Source organism: Trachypithecus francoisi, unplaced genomic scaffold (assembly GCF_009764315.1).
Source record: "Trachypithecus francoisi isolate TF-2019V2 unplaced genomic scaffold, Tfra_2.0 Lachesis_group9, whole genome shotgun sequence".
In the NCBI taxonomy this organism is placed as follows: domain Eukaryota; kingdom Metazoa; phylum Chordata; class Mammalia; order Primates; family Cercopithecidae; genus Trachypithecus; species Trachypithecus francoisi.
Window position 1 is genome coordinate 66,856,726 of NW_022681474.1, and position 18,527 is coordinate 66,875,252.

The 18,527-nt window shown below is 35.5% G+C and overlaps 2 protein-coding genes across 3 annotated transcripts in view; one reads left to right on the forward strand and one right to left on the reverse strand.

The window, feature by feature from the left end:
- CTNNA3 (catenin alpha 3) overlaps positions 1-18,527 on the forward strand; it is a 1,797,749-nt gene that overhangs the window by 481,938 nt on the left and 1,297,284 nt on the right. The gene's annotated exons all lie outside the window — the stretch shown is intronic.
- LOC117082682 (peptidyl-prolyl cis-trans isomerase A-like) lies at positions 14,465-15,176 on the reverse strand. Its single transcript, XM_033209590.1, has one exon. The coding sequence runs from the start codon at positions 14,972-14,974 to the stop codon at positions 14,657-14,659; it is 318 nt and encodes a 105-aa protein (XP_033065481.1). The 5' UTR covers positions 14,975-15,176; the 3' UTR covers positions 14,465-14,656.

The window sequence follows — 18,527 nt, forward strand, 5'->3', positions numbered from 1 at the left end:
AACCACTTGCATAAGAATCACTTTGGGTGATAGTTAAAAGTGAAGATTTCTGTTCCCCAATTTAGACATACTCTGATGATGGGATCATGAATCATTTTCAAAAATAAGCCTTCCCAGGTGATCCTTAAGCACACTAAATGTTCCAAACCATTAATCTAGATTATACAGTATTATAAGCTGCTGTGTATTTTTCAGTTAGACTGAGTATTCGGGTAATCTTGCAGGTTTGTAAGATTGTAAGGTTCCGACTCTATGAGTGCTAGGTCAAGTCATTATACTAGAGGGAGGACAATATGCAGATGTAGGTGGCCCTTTAGAACATGCAAAGCAAATAGTTTATCTTCTTGGAGCAGAAGCTTCTTGGCTCTTGTGGTAGACTTGCCTAGTTTTTCTGGTAGCAGAACTCATCCTGATTTCTGTTACAATTCCCACAGAGGTCCTTAACCTAGAGTTCATGGGGATTCATATGTAGAATTCAGGGTGTCTGTGGACGTGGATGAGGGAAAAAAAATAGTTCTTTATTTTACAAAGTTCTATTTGAAATTTAGCACTTTAGTTATTAATATTATTAAATACAAACCACAGTGCATATGATACCTAAGACTTTGTCACTTATAGAAATTACAGATATTTTCATACCACATTACATCATGTATGCTTATCACTGTGTCTGAATTGTGAGAGTTATTAGGCTCACTGCTAGATCTCACTAGTTAATATAATGAATAAAAAATTATATATGTCAATGGAATTGATTTCCTTTTAAAATTGCATCTGTTATTTTTATGCATTACAATTTTTGTTTTGTTTTGTTTTGTTATGACATGAAGTCTCGCTCTTGTCACCCAGGCTGGAGTGCAAAGGCGTGACCTCAGCTCACTGCAAGCTCTGCCTCCCGAGTTCAAGCGATTCTCCTGCCTCAGCCTCCTGAGTAGCTGGGATTACAGGTGCCTGCCACCACGCCCAGCTAATTTTTGTATTTTTAGTAGAGACGAGGTTTCACCATGTTGGCCTCACTGGTTTCGAACCCCTGACCTCAGGCAATCTATCCTGCCTTGGCCTCCCAAAGTGCTGGGATTACAGGCGTGAGTTGTTTTGAGAAGGAGTTTTAGTTTTTATGGGATATTGGCTTGATTATTCTGCCCTTTAAGTACTTCGCAGACAGTACGTTCAGTCTCTAAAGCCTGATTCTAGAGTCCTGTTGGAAACTCTTATTATTATTATTTTTTTTTGGAGGTCTTTTCTTCCCTAAGTGGAAGTGCTTTTTGTTGAGTTTTTGCCATTAGCCTGCTCTTTGGTTTTCTTCCTACCTCCCTCTTCTTTCCTTCTTTTTCCTTCTTCTTCCATAATTTCCCTCCTTATTCTTTCTTTTCTTAATTGATTCCTTTCATTTTATTGAGAAGTTAAAACATTTGCACATTTACAAATTTAAATGATACAGTAATCTCCAATGAGTTTTGGGGAAATATAATTTAAAACAATATATCCTGCCAACCCAGGACATGCTTCACGAAGCAAAACAATTTTATAATTGATAAGCATTAAACCAGAATGTGATATATACCACAGGCAATCAGCTAAAGAAATACAGAGACATAAAGAAATCTCAATGTTTTGTATAGCTTAGGAGACACAACCCATTAGATACATGTTCTCAAGATAAATGATAACTATTCCTTAAGTAAGAGGACTTGACAGTACCGTTTGCATACATAGTTCATCCTAAACTCACCTGGTAATTTGAATGACTGTCTCTGTTCACTAATTGCCTGTGTCCAAGGAACTTTTTATATCTTTTTGACAGAAGACAAGTTTGTAACTTGGAGCCAGGCACCCACCAAAGTTAGACTCCTGCCTTCCCACAGAAACTGGGAGATAGGGACACTACCTTCTTTGATGATTACATTTAAAAGAGATGACTTCTAGGTCTTTGAGAAAGATATTCTCCCAAGATTCTTTTCATCCTTGGGTTGAAAAGCTGGCGAGAAGCTTATTTAGCTTTTAAGAAGATTTACTTACATTTCAAAGGGCAGAGAAAGACTCACCATGACAAGTTTTGTAAAGTAAATGGTAATGTGTCGTTCCCTTTTTCCCAAGGAAAATTATATTTTGCTTTTTTTAAGATCTGTATTTATCCTTACCTTTTCCCCAGAAACAAGTATTTTAAACCATTTTTTGGTGTTTTAGTCCAGAGATTGTTCTGTATATACAAGTGTGAGTATAACTGAGGGGTAAATTGTTAGCACAGTACCTGTTCTATAAATGTTTGTTGAATCCACACTTCACTTTGTTCTCAAGCCTCTTGTAACCTAGCAAGAAGCAAACAGGGAAGGCTTTATGGAAAGGAAATTGAGCTAGGGCTTGAAGGATGGGAGATTTTGATAGAATGTTTAATGGCTTTTCACAGTTATCTAAAAGGGGGCTTACAAAACTCTGATGCCTATAAATATATGAGAGTTTGCAATTTTCGTGGGTAAATAAGAACTAAGTAAGATTATTTACTAGTAAGAGGCCCCTTATCTGCCAGAAAATCTTCATTCAGGAACACACCATTAAGGATGAATAGCAGAACAGAATTAAAGTTGGTCTTACTTGGGACTGAAACCACCTTTGTAAAAAATAAAACATGAGAAAATTATGACATGAAGGAGATCTGATATAACCAACCCCCATCTGGCCTTTAACCTCCAAACTACCCTTAATTATTCTGTGCCAGGGCCAAGCTAACTTTAGACCACCAGATTAAGAAGAGATGAAGATCCTGAATTCTGCTAAGGTGTACACATAAACAATTAGCAGCCATTATTCTAGAGGTCACAAGATTTGCAACTCCCCCAGTTACTCCTGCAGATAACATCACTATTATAGCACCTAAAATTGACCTTTTGAGATATCTTTTTACATTTCTGAGGACGGTCTACCCCTGCCCATCTGTCCCGTGGCCCCACCCAAAAGCTGACTCCCTGTCCCACCAAACTATCCTTGAAAAACCCTAGCCTCTGAATTTTCAAGGAGATTAATTTGGTAATAACTCTATCTCCCACATGGTATAGCTGACCTCGTGTCTATTAAAATCTTTATTGCAATGCTGTGGTCTTAGTGAATTGGCTTTGTGCAGTGGGTGGGAAGAACCCATTGGGTGGTTTCAGGACTGTCACGTCAGTTTGATTAATCAGTAGGTCAACATACTTTGTTTTAGATCTCATAAATTCAGCTTTCTTATTAGTAGCTGTATTAGTCTGTTCTTGCACTGCTATGAATACCTGAGACTGGGAAATTTATAAAGAAAACAGGTTGAATTGGCTTACAGTTCTGCAGGCTGTACGGGAAGCATGAGAGCTTCTGGGGAGCCTCAGGAAACTTTCAATCATGGTGGAAGGTGAAGGGGAAATAGGCAAGTCTTACATGGTTAGAGTGGGAGGAAGAGAGAGAGGGAGGAGGTGCTATACACCTTCAAACAACCAGATCTCATGAAAACTCACTCACTCTACAGTACCAAGGGGAGATGGTACTAAACCATTCGTGAGAACTCTGCCTCCATGATCTAATCACCTCCCACCAAGCTCCTCTTCCAACATTAGTAGTTACATTTTGACATGAGATTTGTGGTGGGGACATGCATATCCAAACCATATCAGTAGGAATCAAGACATTTCATAGTACATATCTGGGAAAAAAATACTTTTAGGTCTAAGAGATTTGCTTTATCATTTCCTTCTAATAAAAGCCCATTTCCTTCTTAGGAAAGTTGCATTCCTAAGTTCATATTTTCCTCTTTTAAAGAGAGGACTAATATCACTCCTTTTCTGTATTACCAGCCATATTCCAGCTGTCACAAGATTTGCAACTCCCTCAATTACTCCTGCAGGTAACATCACTATGCCTTTTCTGTAGTAATGAAATGGGAATTTCCAGCCCAAGCTCATTAATACCATACTACAGTATTTGCAACAGGTAAGAAGATAGTCTGGTTGGAAACCAGATTTTGAGGAACCACACTGAATGTCAAGCTAAGAAATTTGGACTTTGTTAATGAGGAATATTTTATCATGGAAGGGACAAAATCAAACAGGTATTGTGGAAGATTAATCAGTCATGATGTGCAGATTATTTTGCAGGGTTAAATGGAGGCAAGAAAAATCAAGATATTTGTATAATATTTCAGGTAAAGTGTAATAAAAACCCAAAGTAAAGGAGTTGAAATGGAAGGGAGAGGGATAGGTATGAAAAAAGAACTGACAGTTGTAGTGACTGGAAGTGGCCCAAGATAGCTTAGATATCCAATGGATCTATGCCTAGAAGAATGGTGACATCATATCTTCAGCAGGAGGACATATTAGTCTGTTCTCATGCTGTTAATAAGGACATACTCAAGACTGGATAATTTATAAAGGAAACAGGGTTTAATTGGTTCACTGTTCCACATGGCTAGGGAGGCCTCACAATCATGGTGGAAGGCTAATGAGGAGCTAAGTTACTTCTTACATGGTGCCAGGCAAGAGAGTTTGTTCAGGGGAACTCCGTTTTGTAAAACCATCAGATCTCGTGAGACTTATTCACTACCAGGAGAACAGTATGGGGGAAACTGCCCCCATGATTCATTTATCTTCACTTGGTCCCATCCTTGACACATGGGGATTATTACAATTCAAGGTGAGATTTGGGTGGGGACACAGCCAAATCATATCAGAGGATGAACTGAATTGGGAGAAGTAAAATAGAAATGGAACAAGGGAGACAGCCAAAAAGAAAGAGATACAAGCTTCTGAAGATTCAAATACATTTTTTTGGAGTTAGTTTTATGAGATAAATTATTTTAACACAAGTATATATGATATGTAAACTAAAATAAGCAATTATTTCCATAAATATTCTTTAAAGAATGTTAGTTTAAATTATTCCAAGTTCAGAAGATTATCTAGCATTTTTTAAAGCAGATATGTCCATAGTTCCCTTTTTATATAGCTGTAGATGCCATCGTAATAATATTACAAAAAATTTTTGGAAGGTTACATTTATTGTGTAAAGTGATATTACAGTTACTTTTCTTTTGTTTCTGCCACCTGGTGCAAACTTTCTGTCTAGCATGATCAGTCTGTTGGATAAAGCACTTTGTTCAAAATGGAATGATGTTTACTTTAGACATGTTCTTAGAGTAAGGTGAAATCAAGAAAAGTGAAGTAGCCTATGATAATTATTAATTCTTACATTAAAAAATTAGTAAAACATAGTTTTTATTAGGTTTTATTAGTTTGGTCATGCGAATTCCAGCTTTCATTTAGAGGAATCTGTTTTTACTTTTATGAAGAGATGGAGGGTAGTAAGTTGTAGAGTTCCTTGTTTTAAGACACAGTTTGATAAAATTTGGCTAGTAGTGTGAATCATAGTATAGCACCACATTTTGCTTTGTAGGGTATTGATTATGGCTTTATTATGGAGAACATTGTTCAGTGGCCATGCTATTCCTAGGGTGAGCACTTATGGCTTCGTTACTGTCAGGTGTTCACTGCTAAGTTTAAGATTTAGAGTTTCCCAAATCTAGCCATGAATCTATCATTTATAGGCTTTATTTTCATACTTTAGTATTTACAGTAAGATTTGGAAAGGCAAGAAGGGTATCAGGCAATTATTTTTTGAAACTGAATTAAACTTTATGTTATGAATAGAACCTCAAAGCTTGTTTTCTGAGACCAATCGAAAAGGAAGAAAAAAGTCTTCGTAAATTCTAAAAAGAAATTTTTTGATGAAGATACTATTGACTTTGAAGAAAATATTGCCAACATAATAGTTTTTATAATGAGCATGATTAACATTTAAAAGAAATGGCAAAAATGTCTTATGTTTTCTTTGACAAATCCAGGACTCTCTTCATGGGTGTGTCTCACAGAAGGGTCTCATATTTGGTTTAATTACCTGAGTTTGCTATATTAAAATTCTGAATATATTTTGAACAAGGTGCCTTATACTTGCACATTGCACTGATCCTTTCAAATCACATTGCTAGTTGTGGATGAATCTTCTGGCTTCTTTCAGGTTGACTTGGACTCTGCTTAGTTCCCATCACCTGATACGAACTCTACTTTTAACATGTGAAATGGAGGATATAATTGCAATTAAAGTAAAGCCTTTAGGTTGATTACTGACATCTAATCAGTTTGGACTAAGTGCAAGTTATATGTTCACAAAAATCTCAGCCTCGTTAGCCACAAATGACCACTTGAAGTTAAATGAATAATTTAGTAGGCAGGATCCAAAAGAGCAAAGCCTAAAAGCCTGAGAGCAAAAGGAAAACATGGAAAGCAAAGAATAGACATAAGGTGTCTGCCAACACTCTGACTCCTCTTCAAGCCTACTCTAAGCCAATCAATTGGCATATGTCATGTCCTGCAGATGGAAAAGCAGCATGTGCAAATATATACCATATAGATGCATGGATCTGCTATGCAGCTGTTGGAGGTTATATTTGTTAAGCAGCCTGACAATGTCCACGAGTTTTGAAAAAAGGTAGTTGCATTATGGGAGGTAGATTAATCTTGTTTGTTTCACATGGAAACCATGCTGTCCCTAATAGGCATAGTGGCTTGCTTCTTCCATGCCTAGAATGAGTCTGACATTATTTTTTTCCTCACATTACTATCTTAGTCATGTGAGTGTTGAGTCAGTCTTACAGACGGGGGGGAAGCCCAATGCAGAGTAGGAACTTTGGTGATGGATGAAGCAATGTAATAAATAGATACAGCCAAACAATGAGTGACTCAGAGACAGAGAGAGCTTCAGTTGGGGTCAATGGACGCTTCGATGAAAAAACAGGAGGAAACACATACTGAGACACATTAAACTGAAGGTAGTGAGAATAGTCCATTTTAGTTATACTTTCTAATACTTATGAATTTCTAAGTCTTAATATTTCTAACCTAAATATAGGGCTTAAAATATTTGTAACAAGGTGTAATGTGTATGGTGTTCACATTACAGTTGTTTTTTGTAAAAGTGAATGAAAAGTACATACATGACTGTCTTTTGGGCTTTGGGGGAGTTAATGAGGAAAGGGCAATGGGCTGAACAGTATTGTTTACCTGGTATATGACTTGTGGGCATATTTGGGGGTCATGGCTTGAGCTTGGGAAAGCATTAAAGAATTTTGACTTGATATAGACTCCTACTCCTGGCCTTCCTTGTGTGGGTTGATTTGGAGATGGGATCACTTTACCTCATTCAGGCAGGCTGCAGTTTACCAAGGTGCCACCTTGGAACCACCTATGGTTAGAGGGAGAATTTTGGTGCTGATGCAGAGGCGGTATCAACCAAGAGTCTTGGTTCTATAGGAATTTTGTGCCTTCTTTAGAGAGTATTAAACGGCCCTTCTTTACTTTAGAAGTCCCCTTAAATTGAGAAGTTGGATGCTCTTCTCTTTTTATCAATAGTAAGAGTTTCTATTTTTTAATCATGCATTCCTGAGCATATTTTGAAGTTTCTACATACTTTCCCACCACCAGATCTTCAAATATGGAATAGCAGGCAAGGTCACAACTAAGTTAATTAAAAAACCCTTTAAATTTAATCATTTCTCATCCAGGGTGCAGAAAAAATTCAGCCCATTTCTTCCTATATTAGTTTTCATCAGGACCCAATATATCTCTCCTGTTAGCTATTGTGATATGTGCCCCTGCTTGTCTCTCTAGATGAAGCACTCCTTCTCAGAGATTTTGGCCTTCATATTCAATGGATTTTTCCTGTCTGCAAAGAAAAGGGACAAAGTGTTCTTACCGTACTTTTGCTTGGTAGTCATAATAGTCAAGTAGTGTTTTTATAATATCCTGATAAGAAAAGTCTGGAATGGTGTTCGGTGATGGGATTTTCCTCGATGGCATTATGTATTGTTAAATTTAAAAGGTGTAGTTTATGCTCTTTAATAGCACATCCCACTGCATAAGATCAATATCTACTTGAAAAATAGTCTAGTTATGAATGATACTATTCTTTCAACATTAATTTCATTTTGAATGTTGTTTCACATCCCATTTGCCAAAGCTATGTGAATATTGTAAAGTTCAGGAAGGGACATGCTGAACACCTGCACTTTATAAAAATACAAAAACCAAGCCTGGGCGTGGTAGCGCATGCCAGTAATCCCAGCACTTTGGGAGGCCGAGGCGGGTGGATCAGGAGGTCAGGAGATCGAGACCATCCTGGCTAACACGGTGAAATCCTGTCTCTACTAAAAATACAAAAAGTTAGCCAGGCGTGGTGGTGGGCACCTGTAGTCCCAGCTACTAGGGAGGCTCAGGCAGAAGAATTGCTTGAACTCGGGAGGCAGAGGTTGCAGAGAGCCAAGATTGTGCCACTGCATTCCAGCCTGGACAACAGAGTGAGACTCCGTCTCAAAAAAAAAAAAAAATCAAAAAAGAGAAAACTTGTAGTCATTTACAATTTTCTATAGTGATGAAAGCTGGATTTTTATTTGGCTAAATTGTCAGGTACCTCCACAGTTATCCCTTTATCACTTAAATGTTCTTTTGAATCATGAAACACAGAAGCATATTGGTTTTAGTACTGTCAGTGTGAATGACACAAGAGCCTTTAGCAAACTGTTTCTTCTCTTTTACTTTCTTTTTTTTTTTTGTCACTTTTTCTCTTTTCTGATCTCTTTCCTCCATTCCTCCTCTTCTGTCCTGTCAGTCCCCTTCTCCACACTCCTTCCATCCCCTTTCCTCTTTCCCTTCCCCCTTTACCTTATTTTTTTCACATCTCCCTCCTCTTTCTCTCCTTCCTTTCTCCTCCTCCATCTTTCCCTCCTTCCTATATTGCGCATGTTCTTGTTCCTTCATAGAATGAAAAATGTAAATCATATTGATAAAGCACCAAGGGAAAAAATAAGGCTCTTTGGTAAAAATTTTAAAGACTATAAATATCAAAGTATAGCAGAAGGAATGATCTTGGTTTAACATTTTTCTGACCAACTTTTGAGTATGTCATTATATAACTAGCAAAGCAAAAAGATCTGAACAGTGTAAAGTGCATGAACAGTTGATTTTTCTACAGGTGTTCTCAATTTGGAAAGGATATTAAGCCAGGGACTGACATTTTCAGTCTTGCATCGACACTTTATAAGAACAGTACCAGCAACATCCTTCATTAATAAGAGAAGGATATAAAATAGAGCAGAATGAATTAAACTGTGAAATAGATGAATGTTGCCTTTGATCACCCTTTCCATTTTCCTTCTCAGAGTTCTTTTTTCTCAGAGTGTCTGTTCCCTAGCTTCCCACTGATGCTCCGTATTTCTAAATCCTAGCCACACAAGACTTGCTTCCTGTCCTTCCACATTGTGACTCATATTCTCTGGAACTGCCTCTTGTTTAGTTTAACTCATTCTCAACTAGTCATTAGGGAAAAGGATCTGATAAAGTAAGGCCTTAGTGACTGGCAACAGCTTAAACTTTTATCCTCCACCAGTGCTTTCTCCAAAGATACCCACTTGTTTAGGGAAATAGTGTTTTTAATCACAATCAATCAACCATTAACCATCTAGGTACCTAAAGGATATCACAACATATCCTGGCATAATCTCATATGGAAAATAAAATGAAAATCAACTTCAAGAGTTGTGCTATTCAATGTGGTAACCACTACTCACATGTGGCTTTTTCAATTTAAAATAAAATTAGTCATAATTAAATAAACTAAAAATTCAGTTTCTTACTTGTACTATCCAAATTTCAGATGTTCAGTAGCTACTATGTTTACCATTGTAGATACAGAAAATTTTCATCAACATAGAATACTCTTTTGGACAGTACTCCAGAGTGTACTTTAGAGTCAATACAGTTTCTTCGCAATTTCTTACCAAGACAATATAGCTTTATGTAGACTCCAAAATGATGATTTTATGGCACTTATAGGTTCATATGTCCTAAAGTAAAATTAAACACAATGACTAGAGCAGTTTTTTTCTTAAGCCCTAGTTAACTGGAAAATGACTTAGAAACATTTGAGTTAATTTCTATTTAACTGGATATTAAACTGTAGAAAAAGAGGAGATTTTTAACTCTTTTCATGCCAAGAACACCTTTAGTTGGTTGTAACTTCAAAATGTTCAGAATACCCAGAATCCTTAAACAGCAGTACTCTGGAGAATATGGGGAAGACATCAGGGACCACATCAAGAATATCTTAAGGATGCTGTTATTGAGAAGTTGTCACCACCCAGCAGTCATTTTCACACTCATCATTGTTAAGGAATTCTAGAGCAGACATGACTTTGAGAGTTTTACAGTTGCAAGCTATGACTGCGCCATATCGGCTACTTGTTTTAATGCTCTACTCTGGTGCACAATTCACCCATGAATCCAGGGCTTGTGCTTAACCTGCTGTTTCTCCCAAAGGACATAATTATAGACAGAAGTGAAAGGTAGAATCAAACAGAAATAGAGCACAATTGGGATTACTTATTTTTTCCGTTTGCCCCCTGTGTACCTTTTCTTCTTTGTTGATGAATTGTTTTCTGGGAGAACTCCACGGGAATACCAATTGACATAAACCTCAGGAATGACAGGAACTATTCAAATGTTTGTTTCTATTTTGCAGATTTGTAGTCATTTAGGCTCGGAATCATAAACCTCATGGACATAGAAGGTGGGACACACATGACATTACTGAGAAATTAAGATTTAATATACTTAAAAATATTGGGGCATATACTTTATTTTTAATAACAATCTCATTGTGTATAAAAATCATCTGTATTTTCTCTAAGTTCAATGTAGACAGAATAAGTTAATCACTGTTGCTTCTATATTTTTAGGATTTTTTACACATTTTAAATACAGACCTTGTAAAACACAAACATGTAAACACATCTTTCCAAACAGATAATCAATCACAAAGGCTCCTTCATTAATATATATTGCCTCAATCTACAATATTATGGTAAGATTAATTCAATATAATATTCAATATCACAACAAAATCAACAGATTCCTGGAGGTGCTTGTGTTACTATCCTTTTATACGGAGGTTGTGAAAATAGGAGAATCCGTCAAGGTTTATCATATTATTGATATAAAAAGATAAAACTGAAAGAATTCACGATGTGTGGTGCTGTGCATAGACTGGTTTGCTTAACTGACAGAAATATGCCTAGGAGAAGAGGTTACTACCTTAGGTGAAATGAATGAAAGCAGATGAATGAAATTTTTATCACTGTTCTGGTTTAACCATCATTACAGTACTAGGGCTATTTAAATGGTATATGTTCATTACTTAGAAGATTTTTAAAGGAGTATGTATGTATTATATTTAATTGATAAGTATATTGAGTATCTAAAATATTTGCTTTTTTTCTGTTGTGCTAATTGATACACAACAAAATGCAAGTTAGGTACCCTTTGACTTACTATAGCTGAGTATGTATTTAAATTTGTATGTATAGATTACACTAATTTGCAAAGTACTACAAATAATTTGTATTGATCATCTTGCTAATTTAGTTTATTTTTCACATTTTGCCTTTTTAAAAAGACTTTTTGTATCTAAAGCTTCTATTCTTTAGATTAAGTGGAAATGCATTAAAACAAGAAATATACTACACAAAAGGGAGTCTGTGAGCTCTCTCAATAGCATTTTCTGTTGGTAATCATAAGGAAAAATTTCATTCAACTTTTATCACTCATTCTGAAGATTGATAATGTAGTTGCTTGAGAAACATTACTTATGCTATGTGCTTATTATTTCTGCTGCTCTCAGCGCAAAGCATAGCATATGTTTTTGTGAAGAATGTCGGTACTTGATTATAATCATAGCTGCATCTCGTTTGATAGGCAATTTCACTTTGGAGAATAGGTGTAAGATTTTGAGTATTTTCAGTGTAAATCAGGTCAATCCCATCAGAGAATATAGAGTATGTGAATGATGAATAGCATTTATTCCATCATGTTATTAAAATACAGAAAACTTTTTCCAACCAAAATATTGATTTTGTGCTTCAGCTTGTTTAAGATTGTGTATAAGTTCTGCATGTCCTGGTAAGGCATGGTCACAGCCTTGTTCAGAATCTGAAATATATTGGATGATTAATAAATATTGGTGGAATGATACACATCTGTATGGTCTATTGGAGTGTTCTGTTTAGGAAAAGCTGCTTCCTTCATATAGGTCTATGGTTTTATTCATCGGTATAGATGGTAGTGCGTTTAAATGCAGAAAATAACATTAGCAAGGAAACCACTGAGGTGGAGCCTATTCCGCCTGCCCACCCCAGATATTAAAACACGTTATAAAGCTACATTAACTAAAGTTCTATATGGTAGGCGTAGGTTTTATTTTCCTCATTCTACCAGGAATGGAATAAAGGCTTCAGCAGTTGAAACCACTTTCCCAATGTGAGTAGGGGACCAAAATTCATGTTCAGTTTTTCTGACTCCAGAGCTCCACTGAAAAAGAAAGCCCTGATACTTTTAGGTCATATGTCTTTATTTTCTTCTTCTTTTTTTTTTTTTTAAAGATAAGTATCCATATTTATCCCATTAGTAAAAATGTTTTTATAATTTACCTTTTGAGTAGCATTATGAATTAATGGCTCCCCAGACTCAACATGTCCAAATAATACTCAATTTATCAGGAACTAAATAGTATGAGCTCCTTTAAATGGACTGGACTCCTTTGTTCTTTTGCTGTCAGCCCTGCTAATTTTAAGTGATTTTGGTTTCTGGCCACCAGATATTCCATTTTGATTCTTCCCATCCTAAGATATAAAATCAGCAACCTTACATGGAGTACAGATTCCTTATAGGGAATATTAGTATTAAATAAAAGACTTCCAACCCTTTAGTGTTAAAGAAAGGCTAGATGACTTTTCTGTAATACTAATTTTTTTCTTATTTTTAAGACTTTTTTTTAGAGCAGTTTTAGATTAACAACAAAACTGAGAGAAATGTACAGAGATTTCCCCCATTGTGTTCTGATCCCCTGCTCCTACACATGGATGGTCTCCCCATTATCAGTATCCCCCAAGTGTGGTGCATTTGTTACAATTGATGAACCTAAACTGACATGTTGTTATCACCCACAATGTCTAGTTTATATTAGAGTTCACTCTTAGTGTTGTACATTCTGTGGGCTTGGAAAAATGTATAATGAAATTCATCCACCATTATCATGTAGAGTATTTTTACTGCTTTAAAAATTCTCTGTTCTCTGCCTGTTCCTCTGTCCCTCCTTGCTAACTGCTGGCAACCACTGACTTCTTACTGTCTCCATAGTTTTTCCCTTTTTAGAATGTCATATACTATAGTTGGAATTACACAGGATGCACCATTTTTGTATGGGATTCTTTCATGTAGTAATATGCATTTAAGTTTCCTCTATGTCTTTTTGTGGCTTGGTATCTCATTTATTTTTAGTGCTGAATAATATTCCATTGTCTGAATGTACCACAGTTTATCCATTTACCTACTAAAGGACCTCTTGGTTGCTTCCAAGTTTTGGCAGTTATGAATAAGCTGCTATAAACATCCATGTGAAGGTTTTTGTGTAGACATATTTTTGACTCATTTGGGCAAATACCAAGAAGTGCAATTGCTGGGTTATATTGTAAAGTATGTTCAATTTGTTTTCCAACAACCCCATTAAAAAGTGGGCAAAGGACACGAACAGACACATTTCAAAAGAAGGCATACATGTAGCCAACAAACATAGTTTTAAAAAAGCTCAGCATCACTGATCTTAGAGAAATGCAGATCAAAACTACAATGAGATATCATCTCACACCAGTCAGAATGGCTATTATCTAAAGTAAAAAAAATAACAGATGTTGGCGAGGTTGTGGAGCAAAAGGAACACTTATACACTGCTAGTGGGAGCCTAAATTAGTTCAACCATTGTGGAGAGTAGTGTGTCAATTCCTCAATACCTAAAAACAGAAATTCTATTTGACCCAAAGGAATATAAATCATTCTATCATAAAGACACATGCACACATATGTTCATTGCAGCACTATTCATAAGAGCAAAGACATGGAATCAAACTAAATGCCCACCAATGATAGACTGGATAAAGAAAATCTCATACACATATATCATGGAATACTATGCAACCATAGAAAGAGTGAGATTATGTCCTTTGCAGGAACATGGATGGAGCTGGAGGCCATTCTCCTGAGCAAACCGAAGCAGTAACAGAAAACCAAATACTGCATTCTCTCATTTTTAAGTGGGAGCTAAATGATGAGAACACATGAAGGGAAACAACAGACACTGCTGCCTAATAGGGGGTGGAGGGTGGGAGGAGGGAGAGGTTCAGGAAAATAATGAATGGGTACTAGGCTTAATACCTGGTGACAAAATAATCTGTATAACAAACCCTCATGACACAAGTTTACCTGTATAACAAACCTGAACAGGTACCCTGACTTAAAAGTTTTTAGTTTTTAGTTTTAGTTTTTATTATTTTTTTTTTGTTATTTAGTTATTTCATAATCATAAACTTAACTCTGCAATCCAGCTAGGCATGGGAGAGAACAAGGAAAACATGGAACCCAAAGGGAACTGCAGCGAGAGCACAAAGATTCTAGGATACTGCGAGCAAATGGGGTGGAGGGGTGCTCTCCTGGGCTACAGAAGGAATGGTCTGGTGGTTAAGATAAAACACAAGTCAAACTTATTCGAGTTGTCCACAGTCAGCAGTGGTGATCTTCTTGCTGGTCTTGCCATTCCTGGATCCAAAGCACTCCATGGCCTCCACAATATTCATGCCTTCTTTCACTTTGCCAAAGACCACATGCTTGCCATCCAACCACTCAGTCTTGGCAGTGCAGATGAAAAACTGGGAACCATTTGTGTTGGGTCCAGCATTTGCCATGGACAAGATGCCAGGACCTGTATGCTTTAGGATGAAGTTCTCATCTTCAAATTTCTCCCCATAGATGGACTTGCCACCAGTGCCATTATGGTGTGTGAAGTCACCACCCTGACACATAAACCCTGGAATAATTCTGTGAAAGCAGGAACCCTTATAACCAAATCCTTTCTCTCCAGTGCTCAGAGCACGAACATTTTCTGCTGTCTTTGGAAACTTGTCTGCAAACAGCTCGAAGGAGACGTGGCCCAAGGGCTCGCCATCGACGGCAATGTCGAAGAACACGGTAGGGTTGACATGGCTAGTAGTGCAGGAATTTCCTCGGCGGCAGCATCTGCAAAGCCAAAAGTTTTTAAAATAATTGTTTTGTTTTAAAAATTTGAATTAAAACAATTTTAAATATTCAATTGACAAATAAAGAATGTATATATTAAAGGTTACAATGTGATGATTTTATATACATGTGCATTGTGTAATTATTATTCCAATCATATTAATTAACATATCCATTACCATCTATGTTGTACATTGGATCCCCAGAGCTTGTTTATCTTATAACTGAAAGTTTGCCCCCATTGGTCAACATCTCCCCATTTCCCACACCCTCTCCTCCTTGCCAACTGCTGCTTCACTCTGTTTTTATGATTTATGTCAAATCAAAACTGTTTGATTTTACATATAAGTGATATCATATTGTATTTATCTTTCTGTGTCTGGCTGATTTCACTTAGCAAAATGCCCTCCAGGTTCATCCACAAATGGCAAGATTTCCTTCATTTCTTATGGCTGAATACTATTCTATTGTAAGCAGTTGTATATATGACCATTTCTTTATTCATTCATTCATTTACAGACACTTAGGTAGTTGCCATGTTTTGGCTATTGTGATAATGATGGAATGAATGTGGGAGTGCAGATGTCTCTCTGAGTTACTTAGTTCCTTCAGATATAAATTCAGAAGTGGAATTGCTAGATCTTATGGTAGTTATATATATAATTTTTAAGGAATCTCCCCACTTTTTTTCATAATGACTGTATCAATTTACATTCCCACCAACAGTGTGCAAAAGTTCCCTTTTCTCCACATCCTCTCAAAGACATATTGTTGCTTGTCTTTTTAATAATATCCATCCTAACAAGTCTGAGGTAATATCTCATTGTGGTTTTGAGTTGTATTTCCCTTGATGATCAGTGCTATTGAAGATCTTTTGATGCACTATTGGCCTTTTGTGTGTTTTCTTTTCAGAAATGTCTATTCAGGGCCTTTACTTATTTTTAATTGGATTATTGTTATTATTATATTTTTATTGAGTGGTGTGAGTTCCTACTATATTTTGGATATTAACCCCATATTGAATACGTGGTCTGCAAATATTTTCTCCCATTCTTTCTGTGTGTTGCCTTTTCATTTTGTTGGTTGTTTGCTTTGCAGAAGATTTTTAGTTTGATGTAGTCCTACTTAAATCTTTTTGCTTTTGTTCCTTGTGCTTTTGGTGTCATCCAAAAAGACATTGTCGAGACCAATGTCAAGAATCTTTTACCCCCTGTTTTCTTCTAGGAGTTTTATAGTTTCAGGTATTACAGTTATGTCTTTTATCCATTTCAAATTAATTTTTGTGAGTGATGTAGATAAGGGTCCAATTTTATTTTATTTTTGTATGTAAATATTCAGTTTTCCCAGCACCATTTATTGAAGAGACTATTCTTTCCCCATTGTGCTTTTATCGAATATTAGTTGACTGTATATGTGTGTGTTTATTCCTGGGCTCTTAATTCTATTCCAATGGTGTTTATGTATGTTTTTATACTAGTACTATACTGTTTTGATTGCTATAAGCTTTGTAATATACTTTGAAATCAGGAAGTGTGATCCCTCCAGTTTTGTTCTTAAGATTGTTTGGCTATTTGTGGTCTTTTGTGGTTTTGTATGAATGTTAGAATTGTTTTTTCTATTTCTTTGAAGAATACTGTTAGAATTTTGAATAGATTGTTTTGACTCTGTAGATAACTTTGGGTAATATAGACATTTAACAGTACTAATTATTTTGATCCATGAACATCAGGGTACTTTTTCATTTGTTTGTGTCTTCAATTTTTTTCATCAATGCCTTGTAATTTTTAATGTAACCACAGATCTTTCAAATCTGTGGTTCAATTTGTTTCTAAGTGGCTTATATTTTTGATGCTCATATACATTGCATTGTTTTTTTTTTTCAGATAGTTTTTTGTTAGCATATAGAAATGCAACTGATTTTTATAATTTGGGTTTGTATCCTGCAACTTTATTGAATTTGTTTGTTAGTTCTAATAGGTTTTTGGTTGAGTCTTTGAGTTTTCTATGCATAATATTATATAATCTGCAAACAGAGAAAATTTTACTTCTTTTTTTCCCTAATTTGTATGCCTTTTATTTCTTTCTCTTGCTTAATTGCTCTGGCTAGGACTTCCAGGAATATATGAAGTAGAAATGGTGAGAGTGGGAGAATATGTCTGATTTTGTAAGAAACTGCCAAAGTGTCTTTCAAAGTGGCTTTATCACTTTGCATTCCCCTCAGCAATGAATGAGAGTTTGTATTACTCCACATTCTTGCCAGCATTTGGTGTAGTCAGTGTTCTGGAATTTGGCCATTCTAATAGATGTGTAGTGGTATCTCATTACTGTTTTACTTTGCATCTCCCTTATGATTTATGCTTATTTTCTATCTGTATATATTTTTAAGTGAATTATCTGTTCAGGTCATTGGCTTATTTTTAAAAATCAGGCTATTTATTTATAGTTGAGTTTTAAGAATCTTTCATATGTTTTGGATAATATCCTTTATCAGATATGCCTTTTACAAATATTTTCTCCCAGTCTGTGTCTTGCTTTTTCACTCTCTTGATGTCTTTATTTTTTAACAGACATATATTAGCCAAACATATTTGTAATAGTTTAAACAGTGTAAACCCAACATAACAAAATTGAAATTCTTGCAACTGATTAATTTATAAAACAATATTATATTCATTCTGGTAAACAAAGAAAGCATTTTGTCTATTTGATTCCAGAAAAATTAGTTGATTAATACTTGAATCTAAAAGAATATTAAATGTTTGATCCATAATTATCTTTTTTAAAATTTAACAATTTGAATTTTTAATTACTTTGGATTTTTATAAGTAATATGTAATGAAGCCTAGTTATTAAAAATTAAAACCTTACTACCCCAGTTTGGGTTCTTGTCTCATCCTCCCCCCAAAATAATAATTGCTATGGTATTGGTATGTTTCCTTTAGTTTTTTCCTAGGCTCTCATATACATATATGCACTCAGAGAAAATACAAAGTGTTGTGTGCTCATTTTAAAAATATGTGTGATATCATTATATATATCATCCTGCCACTGTTGTTTTTTATTTTATCATATATTCTGGTAATTTTTCAAGCTATTATATATAGATTCATCCCACATTGTTCACTCAAATACATATAGAGCTATGATCTCAATCTTCTCAAAATGTAGCAATTATTTCTGTTTCTAGAGGCCATAGAGTTTTCTTTCACTATAAGTCATATTGATTAAAATAATCCTTATGTTATAAGTTCTTTTCTGAAAGATAGTCTTTAGGCTACAACCAAAACCAAAAATGATAAGCAATGCTTATTTAAACTACATCTTCTCCATTAAATGATT

Bases quoted from the DNA above. Each gene is read 5' to 3' on its own strand.
- LOC117082682 (XM_033209590.1), bottom strand. From the start codon at position 14,974: ATGTGTCAGGGTGGTGACTTCACACACCATAATGGCACTGGTGGCAAG.